Here is a 15,931-nt window from a genome sequence, read left to right as displayed (position 1 = left end):
GGCTGCACCAAATGTCTGCAACAATCCTTTTTCGGATCACAAGGGCGAGAGGGTAAATGTGATAGAAACTAAAGAAGAATGGGATCCGGAAGGATCAATTGGACTCATTCGTGAAGGGGATGAAGCCACAATACCTCCAGTCACTCTCACACCTATTATAATGCAAATTCAATCACCAATTGAGGTTGAAATACCCACACCAACTTCGTTTGAGGTTAAAACAACAATGCACTCAATTGCACCATCTCCGTTTGAGGTGGAAGTGACCATACCCTTCACTGTGGCGGTAGCCCCCACACCGTCATTTAATTCCAATGCCATACCATAGGACTATACCGTAGAGATGAGAAGGAAAGGAAAAGGAAAAATGGAAGAAATAGGTGCCACACAAGGCATGACCAGGACCAGTAGGGTTTACACACCTGAGCATTTGGGAGGAACAAGTAAAGAAGCTGCTCCCAAACAACCTGTCATTGAAACCGGCCTCAATAATTTTTGGAGAAAGTTGCAAGCAAGGGAGTACTCTATAGTGGATCATTTGAACAAAACCCCTGCTCAGATTTCTATTCTGTCACTGCTACAAAATTCTAAGATGCATAGGAATGCGTTAATGAAAGTGTTGAACGAAGCTTATGTGCCCAACAACATCACTAGTGGAGAGATGGCCAACATGGTAGGGCAAGTACTAGAGAGCCACAAGATCACCTTTCACAAAGACGAACTACCACTTGAAGGACTGAGTCACAACAGGGCACTGCACATCACAGTACAGTTTGAGGACAAATTCAGAGCCAGAGTCCTAATAGATGTGGGTTCAAGCCTCAACATTTGTCCGTTGACTACTTTGAAAAGGTTGGGTAAAGATTTCCATGGGATACGAGTAGGGAGTATGAATGTTAAAGCATTTGATGGGTCTCAAAGGGCCACAATTGGGGAAATCAACCTTTGTTTACAGATGGGTTCGACTTGGTTTGATGTCGAGTTTCAAGTATTGGACATATCTGCTACGCACTATTTTTTGTTGGGACGACCTTGGATACATGTTGCTGGAGCTGTAGCTTCTATGTTACACCAGGCCGTGAAGTTCGAATAAAACCATCAGGAGGTGATCATTCATAGAGACAGAAGTAATCCCATCTACACCAATCAAACTGTTCCGGTTGTTGAGAATAGAAGGAATCTGGGTGGAGAAACATACCATCGCATCGAGCGTGTCAATGCAATAGAGAAGGACAAGTGGTGGAGTAATAATATTAAAAGCATATTGTTGTAGACAAGGTATGAACCCGGTAAAGGTCTCGGTAAGAATCTCCAGGGTATCACTAAGCTAATATAACCAAAACGTCATGGTACCATCTTTGGACTTGTGTATCAGTACACCTGGCAGGAGTATGATGATTGCTCGCTGCCATGGCGTGGCCCCTATTACCCTCTTGAACAGCCAACACCGCATTTGTATCAAACATTTCAACACATTGACGTGAAATGGGGGTCTGAAGAAGATGAGGCTTTAGCTGGCCTAAGGGACCTATTTCTAGACGATGAATATATGGACTGTAATGCAATGGTTAAGGAGAATGAGGAAGAAGACCTAACCATTCAGACCATGGAGAAGGGAGTTGTTCTCAAGAATTGGACTGCTGCACCATTCCGGACCTATCGAGTTTCTGGGTAGCCTGGAAATTAGCATGATCTGTTTTAAAAAAAGCCATTTTAAGCATTTATGATATTTCCAGTATTTTGTTTTAAGACGCATTTTATTTTGAAATAATTGCTTGAGTCATCGAGCCGTACCTGTTTTGATGTTTTCGAGATTTAATTAATGCATTGTTATTTTAGTATTTATTATTATCTTTTATATTTTTCCTCTACATCATTATCATTAATTATACTGATGAACCAACGAATGTGACATGTAATGAGACAACGCAACATAAGGATAGTGATTCAGAAGAAGATATAAACCCTAAGGAAATTGTCAGTGAAGTTGAGAGTTTTGAGAATAAGCCTAAGTCTAACCTGGACGAAACAGAGATAGTCAACTTGGGAGATTCTGAAACAGTCAAAAAAACCCGCATAAGTATCTATTTGTCACCATCAGAAAAAGAAGAATACACCCGTTTCCTAAAGGAGTATGAGGACATTTTCGCGTGGTCTTATGATGATATGGCTGGTTTGAGCACATCTATAGTGGCTCATAAACTACCAACCGATCCGATGTGTTTGCCTGTAAAACAGAAACTCAGAAAGTTCAAACCTGATATGAGCCTGAAAATCAAAGAAGAAGTCACCAAGCAGATCAAAGCCAAAGTTCTTAGAGTGGTCGAATATCCTACTTGGTTGGCCAACATGGTGCCAGTTCCAAAGAAGGATGGGAAGGTCAGAGTATGTGTCGACTATCGAGATTTAAAAAAAGCAAGTCCCAAAGATGATTTTCCGTTGCCCAATATACACATACTGATTGACAACTGTGCCAAGCATGAACTCCAATCCTTTGTGGATTGCTTTGCGGGATACCATCAGATCTGGATGGATGAGGAAGATGCCGAGAAAATAGTTTTTATCACTCCGTGGGGAATGTATTGTTACAAAATGATGCTGTTTGGTCTGAAGAATGCTGGGGCCACTTATATGAGAGTCGTGATGACCATTTTCCATGATATGATTCACAAAGAAATAAAGGCATATGTGGATGACGTCATCATCAAATCCAAAAGAATCGCAAATCATATAGCAGATTTAAGGAAATTCTTTAATCGGCTTTGAAGGTACAATCTGAAGCTGAATCCTGCAAAGTGTGCTTTCGGAGCCCCTACTGGGAAATTACTAGGTTTCATCGTCAATCACTGGGGAATTGAGTTGGACCCTTCAAAGGTCAAAGATATCCAAGATTTTCCACATCCTAAGAGCAAGAAAGATGTGATGAGTTTCTTAGGGCATCTCAATTACATCAGCCGATTCATAGCGCAGTCAGCCGTAATCTGTGAGCCAATTTTCAAAATGTTGAAGAAAGATGCCGCAACAAAATGGACTAAAGAATGTCAGAAAGCTTTTGACAGAATCAAGGAATACCTATCCACGCCACCTGTCTTGGTCCCCCCGGAACCTAGTAGACCTCTGCTACTCTATTTGTCCGTACTAGATGGAGCTTTCGGTTGTGTTTTGGGACAACATGATGAGACGGAAAGAAAAGAGCAAGCCATATATTACTTGAGTAAGAAGATCACACTTTATGAAGCACGATATTGTTTGTTGGAATGTACCTGCTGCGCCTTGATGTGGATAGCTCAAAAATTGAGGCACTACTTCTACGCCTACACTACATACCTCATATCGAGGATGGACCCCTTGAAATATATCTTTCAGAAACCAATACCTACAGGGAAACTAGCCAAATGGCAGATATTGGTGAGTGAGCTTGATATCGTCTATGTAACTCAGAAGGAGGCCAAGGGACAAGCTTTAGTAGATCACCTTGCAGAAAATCCCGTGGGAGGGGAATACGAACCATTGAAAACATATTTTCCCAATGAAGAAGTGTCATTTTTAGGAGAAGATATTACCGAAGCCTACGACGGTTGGAGAATATTTTTTGACGGAGCTGCAAATTTCAAAGGAGTGGGTATTGGAGCAATTTCAGTGTCAGAGATAGGTCAACATTATCTGGTATCCACAACGCTCAGGTTTCCATACACCAATAATATGTCGGAGTATGAAGCCTGCATATTAGGGCCCAATTTGGCTGTCGACATGAATGTTCAGGAATTGCTGGTAATTGGTGACTCAGACCTGCTGGTGCACCAGGTACAAGGAGAATGGGCTACAAAGAATACTAAAATACTACCACATTTGCATCACGTACAAGAGATGATGAAGAGGTTCACGAAGATAAAGTTTAGACATGTCCCTAGAATCCAGAATGAATTTGCAGATGCATTGGCCACTTTATCCTCCATGATACAACATCCGGACAAGAATTTCATCGATCCTATTCCGGTGAGAATCCATAATCAGCCAGCTTATTGTGCTCATGTCGAAGAAGAAATGGATGGAAATCCGTGGTTCCATGATATTAGCGAATACTTGGCAAAAGGAGAATACCCGGAACATGCAAAGCACACTCATAAATGCACGCTCCGGAGAATGCCCAATAATTTCTTCCAAAGTAGAGTAATTTTGTACAGAAGGACTCCGGACCTAGGATTATTACGGTGTGTTGACGCCAAAGAAGCTTCCAGATTGCTCAAGGAAATACACGCTGGAACCTGCGGGCCATACATGAATGGTTTCGTCCTAGCCAAGAAGATACTAAGAGCAGGATACTTTTAGATGATTATAGAAATAGACTGCATCAGGTATGTCCAAAAGTGTCACCAGTGTCAGGTACATGCAGATATGACAAGGGTGCCACCAAATGAACTCAATACAACAAGCGCACCTTGGCCTTTTGCCGCTTGGGGAATGGATTTCATCGGTCCGATCGAGACCGCCGCTTAAAACGGGCACATGTTCATTTTGGTAGCCATAGACTACTTTACAAAATAGGTTGAAGCTGCATCTTACAAGGCTGTAACGAAGAAAGTCGTCACAGATTTTGTCAAGGATCGTATTGTTTGCCGTTTCGGGGTGCCAGAATCCATCATTACCGACAATGCCGCCAACCTCAACAACGATTTAATGAAGCTATGTGTGAAATCTTCAAGATCAAGCATAAGAATTCCACAACATAAAGACCTCAAATGAATGGAGCCGTGGAAGCCGCCAACAAAAACATCAAGTAAATTCTGAGGAAAATGGTAGACAACTACAAGCAATGGCATGAGAAATTACCATTTGACTTATTGGGATATCGTACCACAGTTGCACATCAACCGGAGCAACCCCCTATATGATGGTTTATGGTACTGAAACTAGGGGTGTTCATAAAAATCTGACAACCCGAACCAAACCGAAAACCAAACCAAACCGACCAAAAAAACCGATGATTTTTGGTTTGGTTTTGGTTTTAAAATTTAAAAACCGGTCAAATTTGGTTTGGTTTGGGTTTGTTTTTAATTAAATAAAACCGAACGAAATCGAATATAGGATTAACAATTTTAAATTTATTATTACACCTATATATATTTATACTTTTATACAAAGTTTTAAAATTTTTATAGTAAATATTAATCGTTTGCACTTTTAATATAATTATTTACCTTTACATTCTAGTTTAATTGGTCGTTTTCTTTTGTTAAGTGTAAGAATCTATTTCATGTTAAAATAATATGTTTTTAATTGAGTCTTTAAATTATTCATCACTATTTGATTCAATTATCATCAATATATTTTGGAAAATAATAAATTTCTCAAAGGGCAATTATTTGATAGTGTTACGTTGAAAATGAGGTCGCCGAAATGTGTGTTTGGTAATGTATGTCTTATATTTAAGAAAAAACCGACAAATAACCGAAAAAACCGAAAAACCGACATAAACCGAATCGAGAAAAAACTGACTTAATTAGTTTGGTTTGGTTCTAATATTTGAAAAACCGACTTAATAGGTTTTGTTTCTTTCTAGGGAAAAACCGATCCAAACCGAACCATGAATACCCCTAACTGAAACTGTCATTCCCGCCAAGGTCGAAATACCTTCTTTGAGGATTATACAGGAAGCGAAACTCAGTGATGCAGAATGGATAAGGAGCCGCTACGAACAATTGGCTTTTATCGACGGGAAAAGAATGAATGCAGTATGTCATGGTCAACTTTATCAGAACAGAATGTCTAGAGCTTTAAACAAAAGGGTCAAAGCTAGACAATTCGCACCAGGGCAGCTGGTATTGAAACAGATCTTCCCACATCAAGATGAAGCCAAAGGAAAGTTTTCCCCCAACTGGCAAGGGCCCTACATGGTTCACAAGGTATTAACAGGAGGAGCACTCATACTTGCAGAAATGGACGGAGAAGTTTGGCCAAAGCCTATCAACTCGGACGCAGTCAAGAGATACTATATTTAAATGGCTTACATTTCTTCATCTGATGTAACTGAACTATGCTTGACTTGATTCCCGTTTAAGAGGGGATACGTAGGTAGCTCTGTGGTTTCGGTCACATCTTAATAAAATTTTCATTTTCCCCACAACCAGAAACTGGGGCAGAACTTTGAGGAGGACCCTCAAAATTCCGAATCAAGTCTAGCCGACATCATCATATGCAAGACAGTCAGAGAATCGGTTAAGTAACTGGGGCAGAACTTTAAGAAGGATTCTCAAAATTCCGGAGCAAGTCCAACAAACTTCGTCATATGCAGAATGGCGGAAGGATCGCTTGCTAAACTGGAGCAGAATTTTGAGGAGGACCCTCAAAATTCTAGTGCAAAGAAGTCGCAATGTCTCTAAAAATGTCACAGTCATCGGTTCATTTAATTTACTCGATGCCGTATACTTTTAAAATAACTATGTCTATCGAATGCATGCATACTTTTCGAAAACTTTATTTTCTATGGCAGCTAGATGTTACCCAGGGTAATTCAAACGTGATCCCCAGAACAAAGCAAAGCGAAACAAGCAGGCAAAGACACGAACTAACCTTCCCCCCGCAACACTCACAAATTTTCTTTGGATGCAGAAATGAGGAATATTCGCGAATACGTAAACACATCAGAATCACTATCTTCATAACGGCAAGGCTGCCAAACGCAAATATATCTCCAGCTAAGAAAATATTCTGCTCCTACTTGCTATGTGTTCATTGCATGAGACTAAGCACTGTCTCGAATCTTGCATGAGGCTAAGCCCTGCCTCCCCATTTGCATAAGGCTAAGCACTGCATTCCATTGCATGAAACTAAGCCTTGTCTCCTTTTCTTGCATGAGACTAAGTACTGTCTCGAATCTTGCATGAGGCTAAGCCCTGCCTCCCCATTTGCATAAGTCTAAGCAATGCCTTCCATTGTATAAGACTAAGCCTTGTATCCTTTTCTTGTATGAGACTAAGCACTGTCTCGAATCTTGCATGAGGCTAAGCCCTGCCTCCCCATTTGCGTAAGGCTAAGCACTGCCTTCAGTTGCATGAGTCTAAGCCATGTCTCCCTTTTTTGTATGAGACTAAACACTATCTCGAATCTTGCATGAGGCTAGGACCTGCCTCCCTATTTGCATAAGGCAAAGCACTGCCTTTCATTGCATGAGACTAAGCCCTGTGTCCTCCTTTTTCATAGGCTAATCATTGGCTCTCCTTCCCTGGCATGAGACTAAGCATTATCTCCCTTTCTTGCATGAGGCTAAGCCCTGCCTCTCTATTTGCATAAGGCTAAGTACTGCCTTCCATTGCATGAGACTAAGCCCCGTCTCCTCCTTTTGCATGAGGATAAGCATTGTCTCCCTTTTCTACATGAGACTAAGCATTGTCTCCCTTTTTTGCATGAGACTAAGCATTGTCTCCTCTCCTTGCATGAGGCTAAGACCTGCCTCCCCATCTGCATAAGACTAAGCTCTACCTTTCTTTGTCTAATGCTGAATGTTATACTATTTTGCCATTTTCGAGGCTGAGATCTATCCCGATCCTATGAAAGACTAAGCTTTGTCTTGTTTATATGATCCATTATCATGTCTCTATCCGAAGGCGCCATAATTCGAAGGCATCATCCTCATAGCCTGAAGACACCATGTCATGGCCTGAGGATCTCTCAATACTGCACATTATTATTCAAAAGCGTCATGGTTCAGAGGCAACATTTTCATGGATCGCGAACATCATTTTATGGCCTGCGAATCCCTTACCACATGATTCATGGCCCAGGACATCATGGTCTAAAGACACCATCCTCACTGTCTGAAGGCAATCTTCATGGTCCAAAGGGAATCTGCATCATGTTTAAATTATCGCAATAACCCATATATATTTTGCATGCATCATGTTTTAAGTTTTGCAGGTAAATCAAGAGGTAACCGTTCCTCAAACAGGAGCAACCTTCGCTCTGGTTTCCGCTCCTACCATTCACACCTTGCTATTATTTCAAACGTAACCGACTCCCATCAATTACTTGCTTTTATCCTATGACCGTTCAAATATCTGCCCTGTGATACATCTGTAGCATCTCAAATTTACGTTCACGACTTTGCATAAATCCTACTCAAAAGAACCTTGCGAAAACACACGACTGTTCCTATAACAATTCTATCGGTTTCGTTCACCGTTGGATCCAGAACTACACACGGCCTGATTCCTGTAAAACTAGGGATATGTAGGTAGCTCAAAAGCTAGAGTGCGGTCTATATCTTTCAAATCACATCATTCGGTCAAAATCGATCATCATTTCTTTATCCGACAACTCTTTCATCCTTCCCGGGTAAAGAGAGCAGCTGTTGATACCCAATTTTCCCCTCATATTTTTAATATACATATATACTTTAAAAATAGTACATGTGCATCATCACGTGATTTATATATACATACAAGATTTTTTTTAATTTTCTATAATTTTAAAAGTTTTTTAAATCAAGTTATTCCTATATTTTATTATATAAATACTCATTAATTGTATCACAAATTATTTTTATGATGATTTTATCATCTAATTTCATTACTTACACCCAGATTATTTTTTAAATATTTTTAACATATTTATCATAAATACATTTGCATTTTAAAGGCTAAAATTGCACATGTTGAAATAATAGCCCATATATACTAATAATTACTTTATTTATGCAAAAAAATAAATTTTTATATTTTTAAAGTGTTGAAGAATTAGTATTAACCATTTTTATGCACAAATGATATTTTTGTTATCTATTTATTATTTTTTATAAATTATTTGTTTAATAAATTGGGTATTTAAAATCTGGCCCCAATGTTTAATTGAATTTTTGGACCTAAGCTACCCAATCCAACCCAATTACCCCAGCCCAATTACTTAGCCCAGTCCACCTAACCCAATACCCGACCCAGATCTCTCCTTCAACCCTGGCCGTTGATCTTTCAAGATCAATATCCGACATTCCTCACACCCCTTTTAACTTAACTTCCCCAACCCTAACCCCTCATAATCTCTGAACGGCCGCCCTTAAACTCCCTCCTCTCCTCTGAAATCTTAGGCACTGTCACCTTAATCCCTCCCTAATCCTTCTTCGATTGCAACCGGATATGGAATTCCTTGATAATTTTCTTACCTTATTGGTTCTGTCTCATTATTGGTTACTCGCTTGTGGCATAACATAGTGGCTTGCCTAACATGGCAAGCCGATTTCCCTCATTTCGAAACAAATCTGGTTCAAACTTCTCCCTTTTTCCATCTATGTTCATTCTTCACCTCTTTGGGTATGAATCTCTAAGATTCTTTTGATTCTGTGTTTACCCTAAAAATAGGGTTTAGATTTTTTAAGATCTGCTTAAATTTTTCTTACTTTTTATTTATTAAAATCTCCTTTATATTTTCGCATGTCTATTTTCTCTACTATTTTTTCATTAAAAGTTTTTGCATAATTTACTTGACCTAAAATTAGGGCTCAAATTTTTTAAGATCTGTCCTACTATTCCTTTGATTATTCTAACTGATTTTACTTACCCTAAAAATTAGGGTTCCGATTCTTATTTCATTTTTTTTCTCATTGATTCTGCCTATCTTTTATTGCCTTAATTATTACCTGAGAATCTTTGATTCCCAAACTTGTTTGATTACTGTTATACGTGTCTATGCACTCTTATTTCTGACTTGCCTTAATAATGTGTTGAGTTTTTCCTTAAATAAGTTGATTGATTATTTCCATGTTTGTGTACCCTAACCTAAGGCTATTTAAACCCCTTCCATCTTTCCCCTTAGAAAAAGACTAAGAACTTGAGCTACTTTCACTACTAAACTCTATACTACTATATTCTGTATTGATTCCTGGCCGGCTGGAAGCCAAGGCCAGAAATCTGTATTGTTGTTTGTTGCTATTCTGAGTACTGTCCTTGGCCTTCTTGGTGTGAGCACTGCTCAGGGTTCCTATGAGACCCTCGTGAACTCTGATACACCAGAATTTGGTCTCTAATCTTCCCTTGAATTGGTTCTGATTTTTCACTCTAGTGTGAGTACTGCCCAGGGTTCATGAAGCCTTTGAGAACTCTAACAGACTAGAGGATTGAGCTTGGTATGCTTATGCTATAAAACAGAAGTGAGTCAATCACTTTATGGTTCTATGAACACTGGTTTTTGGGAGAAGTGGTGAATTGAAGGACATGGCCCATCCAGATGTTGTTTTAGGCATGCCGAAGGCTTCCTATAATTTACATACTTTATAATTTATTCAATTGATTCTAGTCTGTAATAATTTTTTGTAATAACAATTGGGGGTGATAATGAAATAGGACATGCGTTTATTTGATATTATGTGGGTAAATTACATGCCTTTAGGTTTTTTGCTACTATTATGTTAGATAACATGCCCATAGGTTTTGTTTAATGACCAGGAATTATATGCTAAAATCTGTCTAAATGTTTAAGTCTGCCATCACATGGTTAGAAAATATGCCTATAGGGATTTCATTTTGGCTCAACCAAATTCTGTGAATATCTTGTTTACTTTACTTCACACGATTAGAAACCATGCCTATAGGAAATGCAATAATCTAGTTTAAATTACAGCATACTCACATCTGTTTTCTTAGAAATCATGTCTATAGGCTTAATCAATTTTCATAATTGCCTAGTTAATATGCAGTCTTTAGGAATTAATAAACAGACCCAATCACTGAAAGTAGAACGCACATTCATAGGGATAACTGCCATTTGTGTCAAATACTAAAACTGGAACATGCCTAATGCCTTGTCAATTACCATTGGAAAGCATGCCTATAGGAGTAAGTAATAATTCTGAGCTTTTCTATTGTCAACTGTCACTTAGATAACCTGCCTATAGGTTCAAATGCTTTAATTGAAATCAATGGCAATTATAGAATCACCTAAAAATTACTGTTAGCATGTTTAAAATCCAGAATCACATAGAAATCATATTTATAGGACCCAATATCCTTAACTGATTAAACTGTCAATACGCCAATATGTTTTGCGTGCATTTGCTGCCTTATGTGTGGAGGCTAAATTGAGCCTTTATCTGCTTTTGCATAAAAAGTCCAATATGTTTTGTATGTCGCTTAGTTTTACAATTTTGAGCAACTTAAGATAAGTCTAGAACCATCCCAAAATAGAGGTCCCAATGCCTCCAGGACCATAAGTAAGGGACGGGTAGTGTAACACTACGCATAAGACACGAGTTAGAATTAATTAGCACGCTTTAGGTAAAAAATTCGAAGAAAGTAATCGGGTAGCAGGAGATGATAGTTCAAGCCCGCTGAATAATATGAGTAACACCCCCGTTTTGGGGGAATTATGAAGTATTATTTATGTTGCACGGAGTGATCCTATAGGCTAAAAAACTTAGGACCCCCTATCCCTATTAAATGATTCATTCGCTTTCTTTATTAGAATAATTCACATAAGTTATGTTCGGCCGGGACCCACCATTGTGGACCTCGAGGGGTACCTAATACCTTCCCCTTGAGGTAATTTGAGCCCTTACCCGATCTTTGGTAGCGCAAACTAGTATAATTTGAGTTATTTGTATTAGGTGCCCTAACACACCTTAATCCGTTAGGTGACGACTCTCTCTTCTTCAACCCTTCCTTTATAAGAGTTGTCAACGTCGAAACCCGATTTCGCAAGAAAACGGGGTGCGACACTGTATATCACATTTTTATTGGTTTGGTGTATACACCTTATTAAAATATACTAATAAACATCTAATCATGCTTGGCCATAAATTATAGCCTATTATTTGAAAAATCTGAAGTTCAATATTTACAATTTGTGTAATGGTTTGAATATCACTATAATTGCAAAAAATGAATATAATGTTTTATATATTTGTGAAATATATATTAAAAAACATGTTTGAAGAGCATTTCAAGTTAAATAAGATGTAAATCTTTCATCAAGTAAAATTCACGTGCAAATACAATTTGACGATTGTGTTAGACAAAGAATATCATTTGACAAAAATGTTAAAGTTTTTTGATAAAACTATTATTTCACTTGAAATATCCCTTAAACAAGTTTTTAATATACATGTGATGATGTGAAAAAACCTATTGTAAAATGTATCACAAATATTAAGTTTTGAACCAAAATCCATAAAAAGCTCAAAATAATAAATGAAAAATTTGAATCCTAAATTTGTACTCCCTCATTGATTTTTTAATCTTTTTTTGTGGTTCATAATATTTAATTTTTTTTAGATATCAAAAAGAAATTAACTTTTCTTTTTCCAAAGTTGCCCTTGGAGTAAAGAACTGTGGAATATATGTTATATTTCTAATGAACAAATTAAAGAGATAGTAAATGTTAATATAGTCAATTTATTATTTTTGGTAACAAATGTAAATATTGCCATTGACCTCCAAAACCATTACAAAATAAAGAGCACCTAAGTTCTGAGTGCAGACTTTAGGCCTCAACAAAATATAGTAATCCTGTAATTACACTGTGTATTCTGAACTAGCCTTCTATATTTCTGTGTTTTCTTTGATGCACTTAGCATCTCTACTCTTTTCTTTGTTGATATACAATTTTTTCCTATGTATTTTTATACCCAAAACACTTCCAAAATAACATAAATGTGCATATATAAGCACACCAAAGGGTTTTGGCATTTTAATGATTTTTTAAACCAATTTATGGCCTATATTTACACCATAAAATCCAATAATTATTCCCAAAGCTTGCCATTTTGGAGAATAATTTATTTTATTCTCATATTTACACCAAAATATATCTAGCATGATTTTTTGCATATTTTTTACAAATTCGTTTGGTATTTTTAAAGCCAAATTGCATATAATTGCAATACTAACCTCTTTAAGATTTAATAGCATTTTATAATTACAAAATTGATCCCAATATTTTAGAATTAATATTTATATATTATTAGTTGACTCAATGCCTTTAATTTGCTTTTAAAACATATTTACTATTTTTACAAAATAATAAAAGGAAAAATTGGCTATTTCAATTGTAGCCTCAATTCATTTCAATTATAACCCAAATTCCATTTCAATTTCAGCCTGAAATCAGCCCAATTTCAAACTCAATTGGACTAGCCCAATTCATTCAAACCTAGCCCCTTGACCCGTTTAATCCAACCCGCCCGAAAATCCTTTTAATCCAGGCCGTTGATCATTTTGATCAACGGCCACAAACGAGCCTTTCCTTTTTAATTCTACCAACCCCCAACCCTAACCCTCATTTCTCTTAGACAGCCACCTCTGAAACCTCTTCTCTCTCAAAATGCTCTCAAGCACTCGAAACCCTAATCACCTCCCTCGTCTTCTCCGACCATTATCTCGCCGGAGTCCATGGCTTTTCAGGCCATGGATGACCTGTGCTTACCTTCCTTCACTCCTAAGCCATGGGTGTTCGAGATTTCGAGGTTTGACCTCAACGGCGTTCGTTCAGATCTTCTCAGATCTGTGGTTCTATGGCCTCTCCGGCCTTGCTCCGACGTATTCGAGTTTTAGAAGCCTAGCCATGGCCATCTCTGACTCAAGACCAGACCTCTTCCAAGCCTTCTCATTTCTAGGGTTTCAGAGAAACCGTAAAGCTATTCGAGGTTCCTTCCTCCTTTTATTTACTTAGATCTGTGGTGAATCCGTGCTATATTCAACGTTTTAAAGCTTTTCCCCAATTTTCTTTTCAAAATTAGTTCCCTTTCAATTTAGGGTTTTCGAAAAAATCTCAAAACAACTTCTGACTCTTCCTCTTCTTCTTTTCTTTGTGTGAATCTGTCTGTACCACGTTCTTATGAGTTTTTCTCTTGTGTTCTTATGTTTGCCATAAGATGCATGTTCTTCTATTTTTGTGTTCTGTTCTTCCCTCTACTGGGTTATATAAGCATGCTTTACATGTCTATCTCGTATGTTCCTCTACTGTATTTTTTACTGAGCTTTTGCTCCTTGCTTACCTTTACTAGACTTTATTTGAACATGTTTCATCTACTATTTTCCTAAACCTGTATCGCGTTTTCTTTTCTGAACTTGTTTGAGTGACAAGCTTTGCCTAAATGTATTCCCTGTGTTTCAAACTTGTTGTTCTCTCTGTTTGTTTCTCATAAGTCTCTGAAAAAGACTACTGAGCCTGTTCTATTTGTTGTTTTCTCATCTATACATCTTATTCGAGTAAGAAACCCTAGTATTTGGGGGGTTTTTGGCAAGCTTGACTTTGTGTTTGGACTAGGGTTCCATTCAGAACCCTGACTCTTTCAGACTCATTCTGAGTCTCTGAACCTAACCTTCTTGGGTACTCTGATTTCTTGCTAGTTTTACAACAACTCTCTCTTGTCTCACATGTCTGTATGCTTTTTATATGACAAATTCTCTTCTTTCAAAAGGCCTTTGACCAACTTGTGATTGATTCAGAGTTCCTTTTTTAAAAGGTTTGATTGTGTGTTGTTGATTTTCTTTAAATTAAACCATTCTCACCTTTTTCTGGCTGGATTCATTCATACTAAGATTCGAATCCTGATTTTACTGGCTGGCTGGTTGATTGTCTTTCCTTGTTTGACCTAAACCGTGTATTACTAAACTGTTTCATTAAATAGGTTTCTGTGTATTTGCCCATGTTATGCTGCCTCAAAAAAGATTGTTTAAAACAAATCCTTTCCTTATTTATTTTGCCCGTTTGAATCAAATCCCTTAACCAAAGGGAAACAACTTGTGATTGATTTCAAAACTATTCTCTTACCTTTTTTTACTCACCTTCTGCACTATAAAAGGGACTGCTCTTTTGCACTAAAGCAAGGGGTTTTCAGATGCTTTCACAGACTTTTCTGCACAAAAACACAGGCTTTTACACATTCGAATACTGAGTTCTTTCACAAAAAAATTCTACTCTCTTCTTCTACTTTGTGCTTTCTGAAACAATTTTGAGCTCTCTCTCTAAAACTCTCAAGTGTTCTGCTGAACTTAAGTCTGCTTCTGCTGTGTTTACTTGCCGGATTGCTCTATTGTTCCGCTTGTTCTTACTTTGCAACTGGTACGTTATTCTTAGTTGAATAATGCTTCTTCATTATGTGTTTACTTCCTAGTCTGTTATGTTCTTCTTTACTATGTTTCTGCAACCCTGTTGTGCTTTTCTTATGTGAACTCCCTTTCCCTTTTCCCCTTTGTCTGTGAGTATAGTTCCAGCCATAACAACACATTGATATTGTTGTCTATGACTCTGAACTGGGTTCTTTGAACCTCCTAACTCAATCAATTCCTACTCCCTTCTCCCCTTTATGTGCTTGAGCCTGGACCTGAGTCTGGTGGTATCCTAATCACCATCCAGACCTAGGTTTGACCCTCAAGGGTTTGCTCCTAACTTGTTTGACCAAACAAATGGTCAGGGGTGTGCCAGTCTGTACCTGTGGCTGGGTATGACCACCATTTGTTATGGCTTCCCAATTCCTTTTCACTTTGCACTTACTCCTAGCTCTAAGTTCTGCCCCTCTCTTGCAAGCCATACTTTGGGACCCTTGAGCTCCCACTGAACTTGGATGCCTGAGGGCTGGCTATTCCGCACTGCACTATTCTAATTCTAAATGGTATCCTGAGTGTAAGCAATGCCGGGAATCCTTGAGATTCCTTGGAATTTTCAAACACTTTGGATAAAGATAAGGCTTTGGAAATCCGGAATTGGTTAATCACATGTTATTGGACATTAAGATTGAATTAGGCTACTCGGATCTAGCTGTTAGTTTTTAATGTATTTATTTTCTTTCTTTTGGTCTGTAATAATTTGTATAAAGAATTTGGGGAATATAGTAAAAGGGTGTGGGAGAGGTTTTACATTCTTGCATCAGTAAGGGTAGAAACCATGCTTTAGGATTTTAATTTTTTTAGAAATCGTGCCTATAGGATTGTTCAATGTTTCTGGT

The 15,931-nt window shown here is 37.9% G+C and overlaps 1 protein-coding gene across 1 annotated transcript; it reads left to right on the top strand.

Annotated features, from left to right (window-relative positions):
- Positions 1-343: 343 nt before the first annotated feature.
- Positions 344-4,743, top strand: LOC138876192 (uncharacterized). Its single transcript, XM_070155097.1, has 6 exons — positions 344-988; positions 1,388-1,663; positions 1,840-2,379; positions 2,524-2,579; positions 2,769-3,996; positions 4,546-4,743. The coding sequence occupies exons 1-6, from the start codon at positions 344-346 to the stop codon at positions 4,741-4,743; spliced, it is 2,943 nt and encodes a 980-aa protein (XP_070011198.1).
- The last annotated feature ends 11,188 nt before the right edge of the window (positions 4,744-15,931 follow it).

Source organism: Nicotiana sylvestris, chromosome 8, assembly GCF_000393655.2.
Source record: "Nicotiana sylvestris chromosome 8, ASM39365v2, whole genome shotgun sequence".
Classification (NCBI taxonomy): domain Eukaryota; kingdom Viridiplantae; phylum Streptophyta; class Magnoliopsida; order Solanales; family Solanaceae; genus Nicotiana; species Nicotiana sylvestris.
Note: the sequence above shows the minus strand (reverse complement) of the source record. Positions and strands in the feature narration are given on the sequence as shown.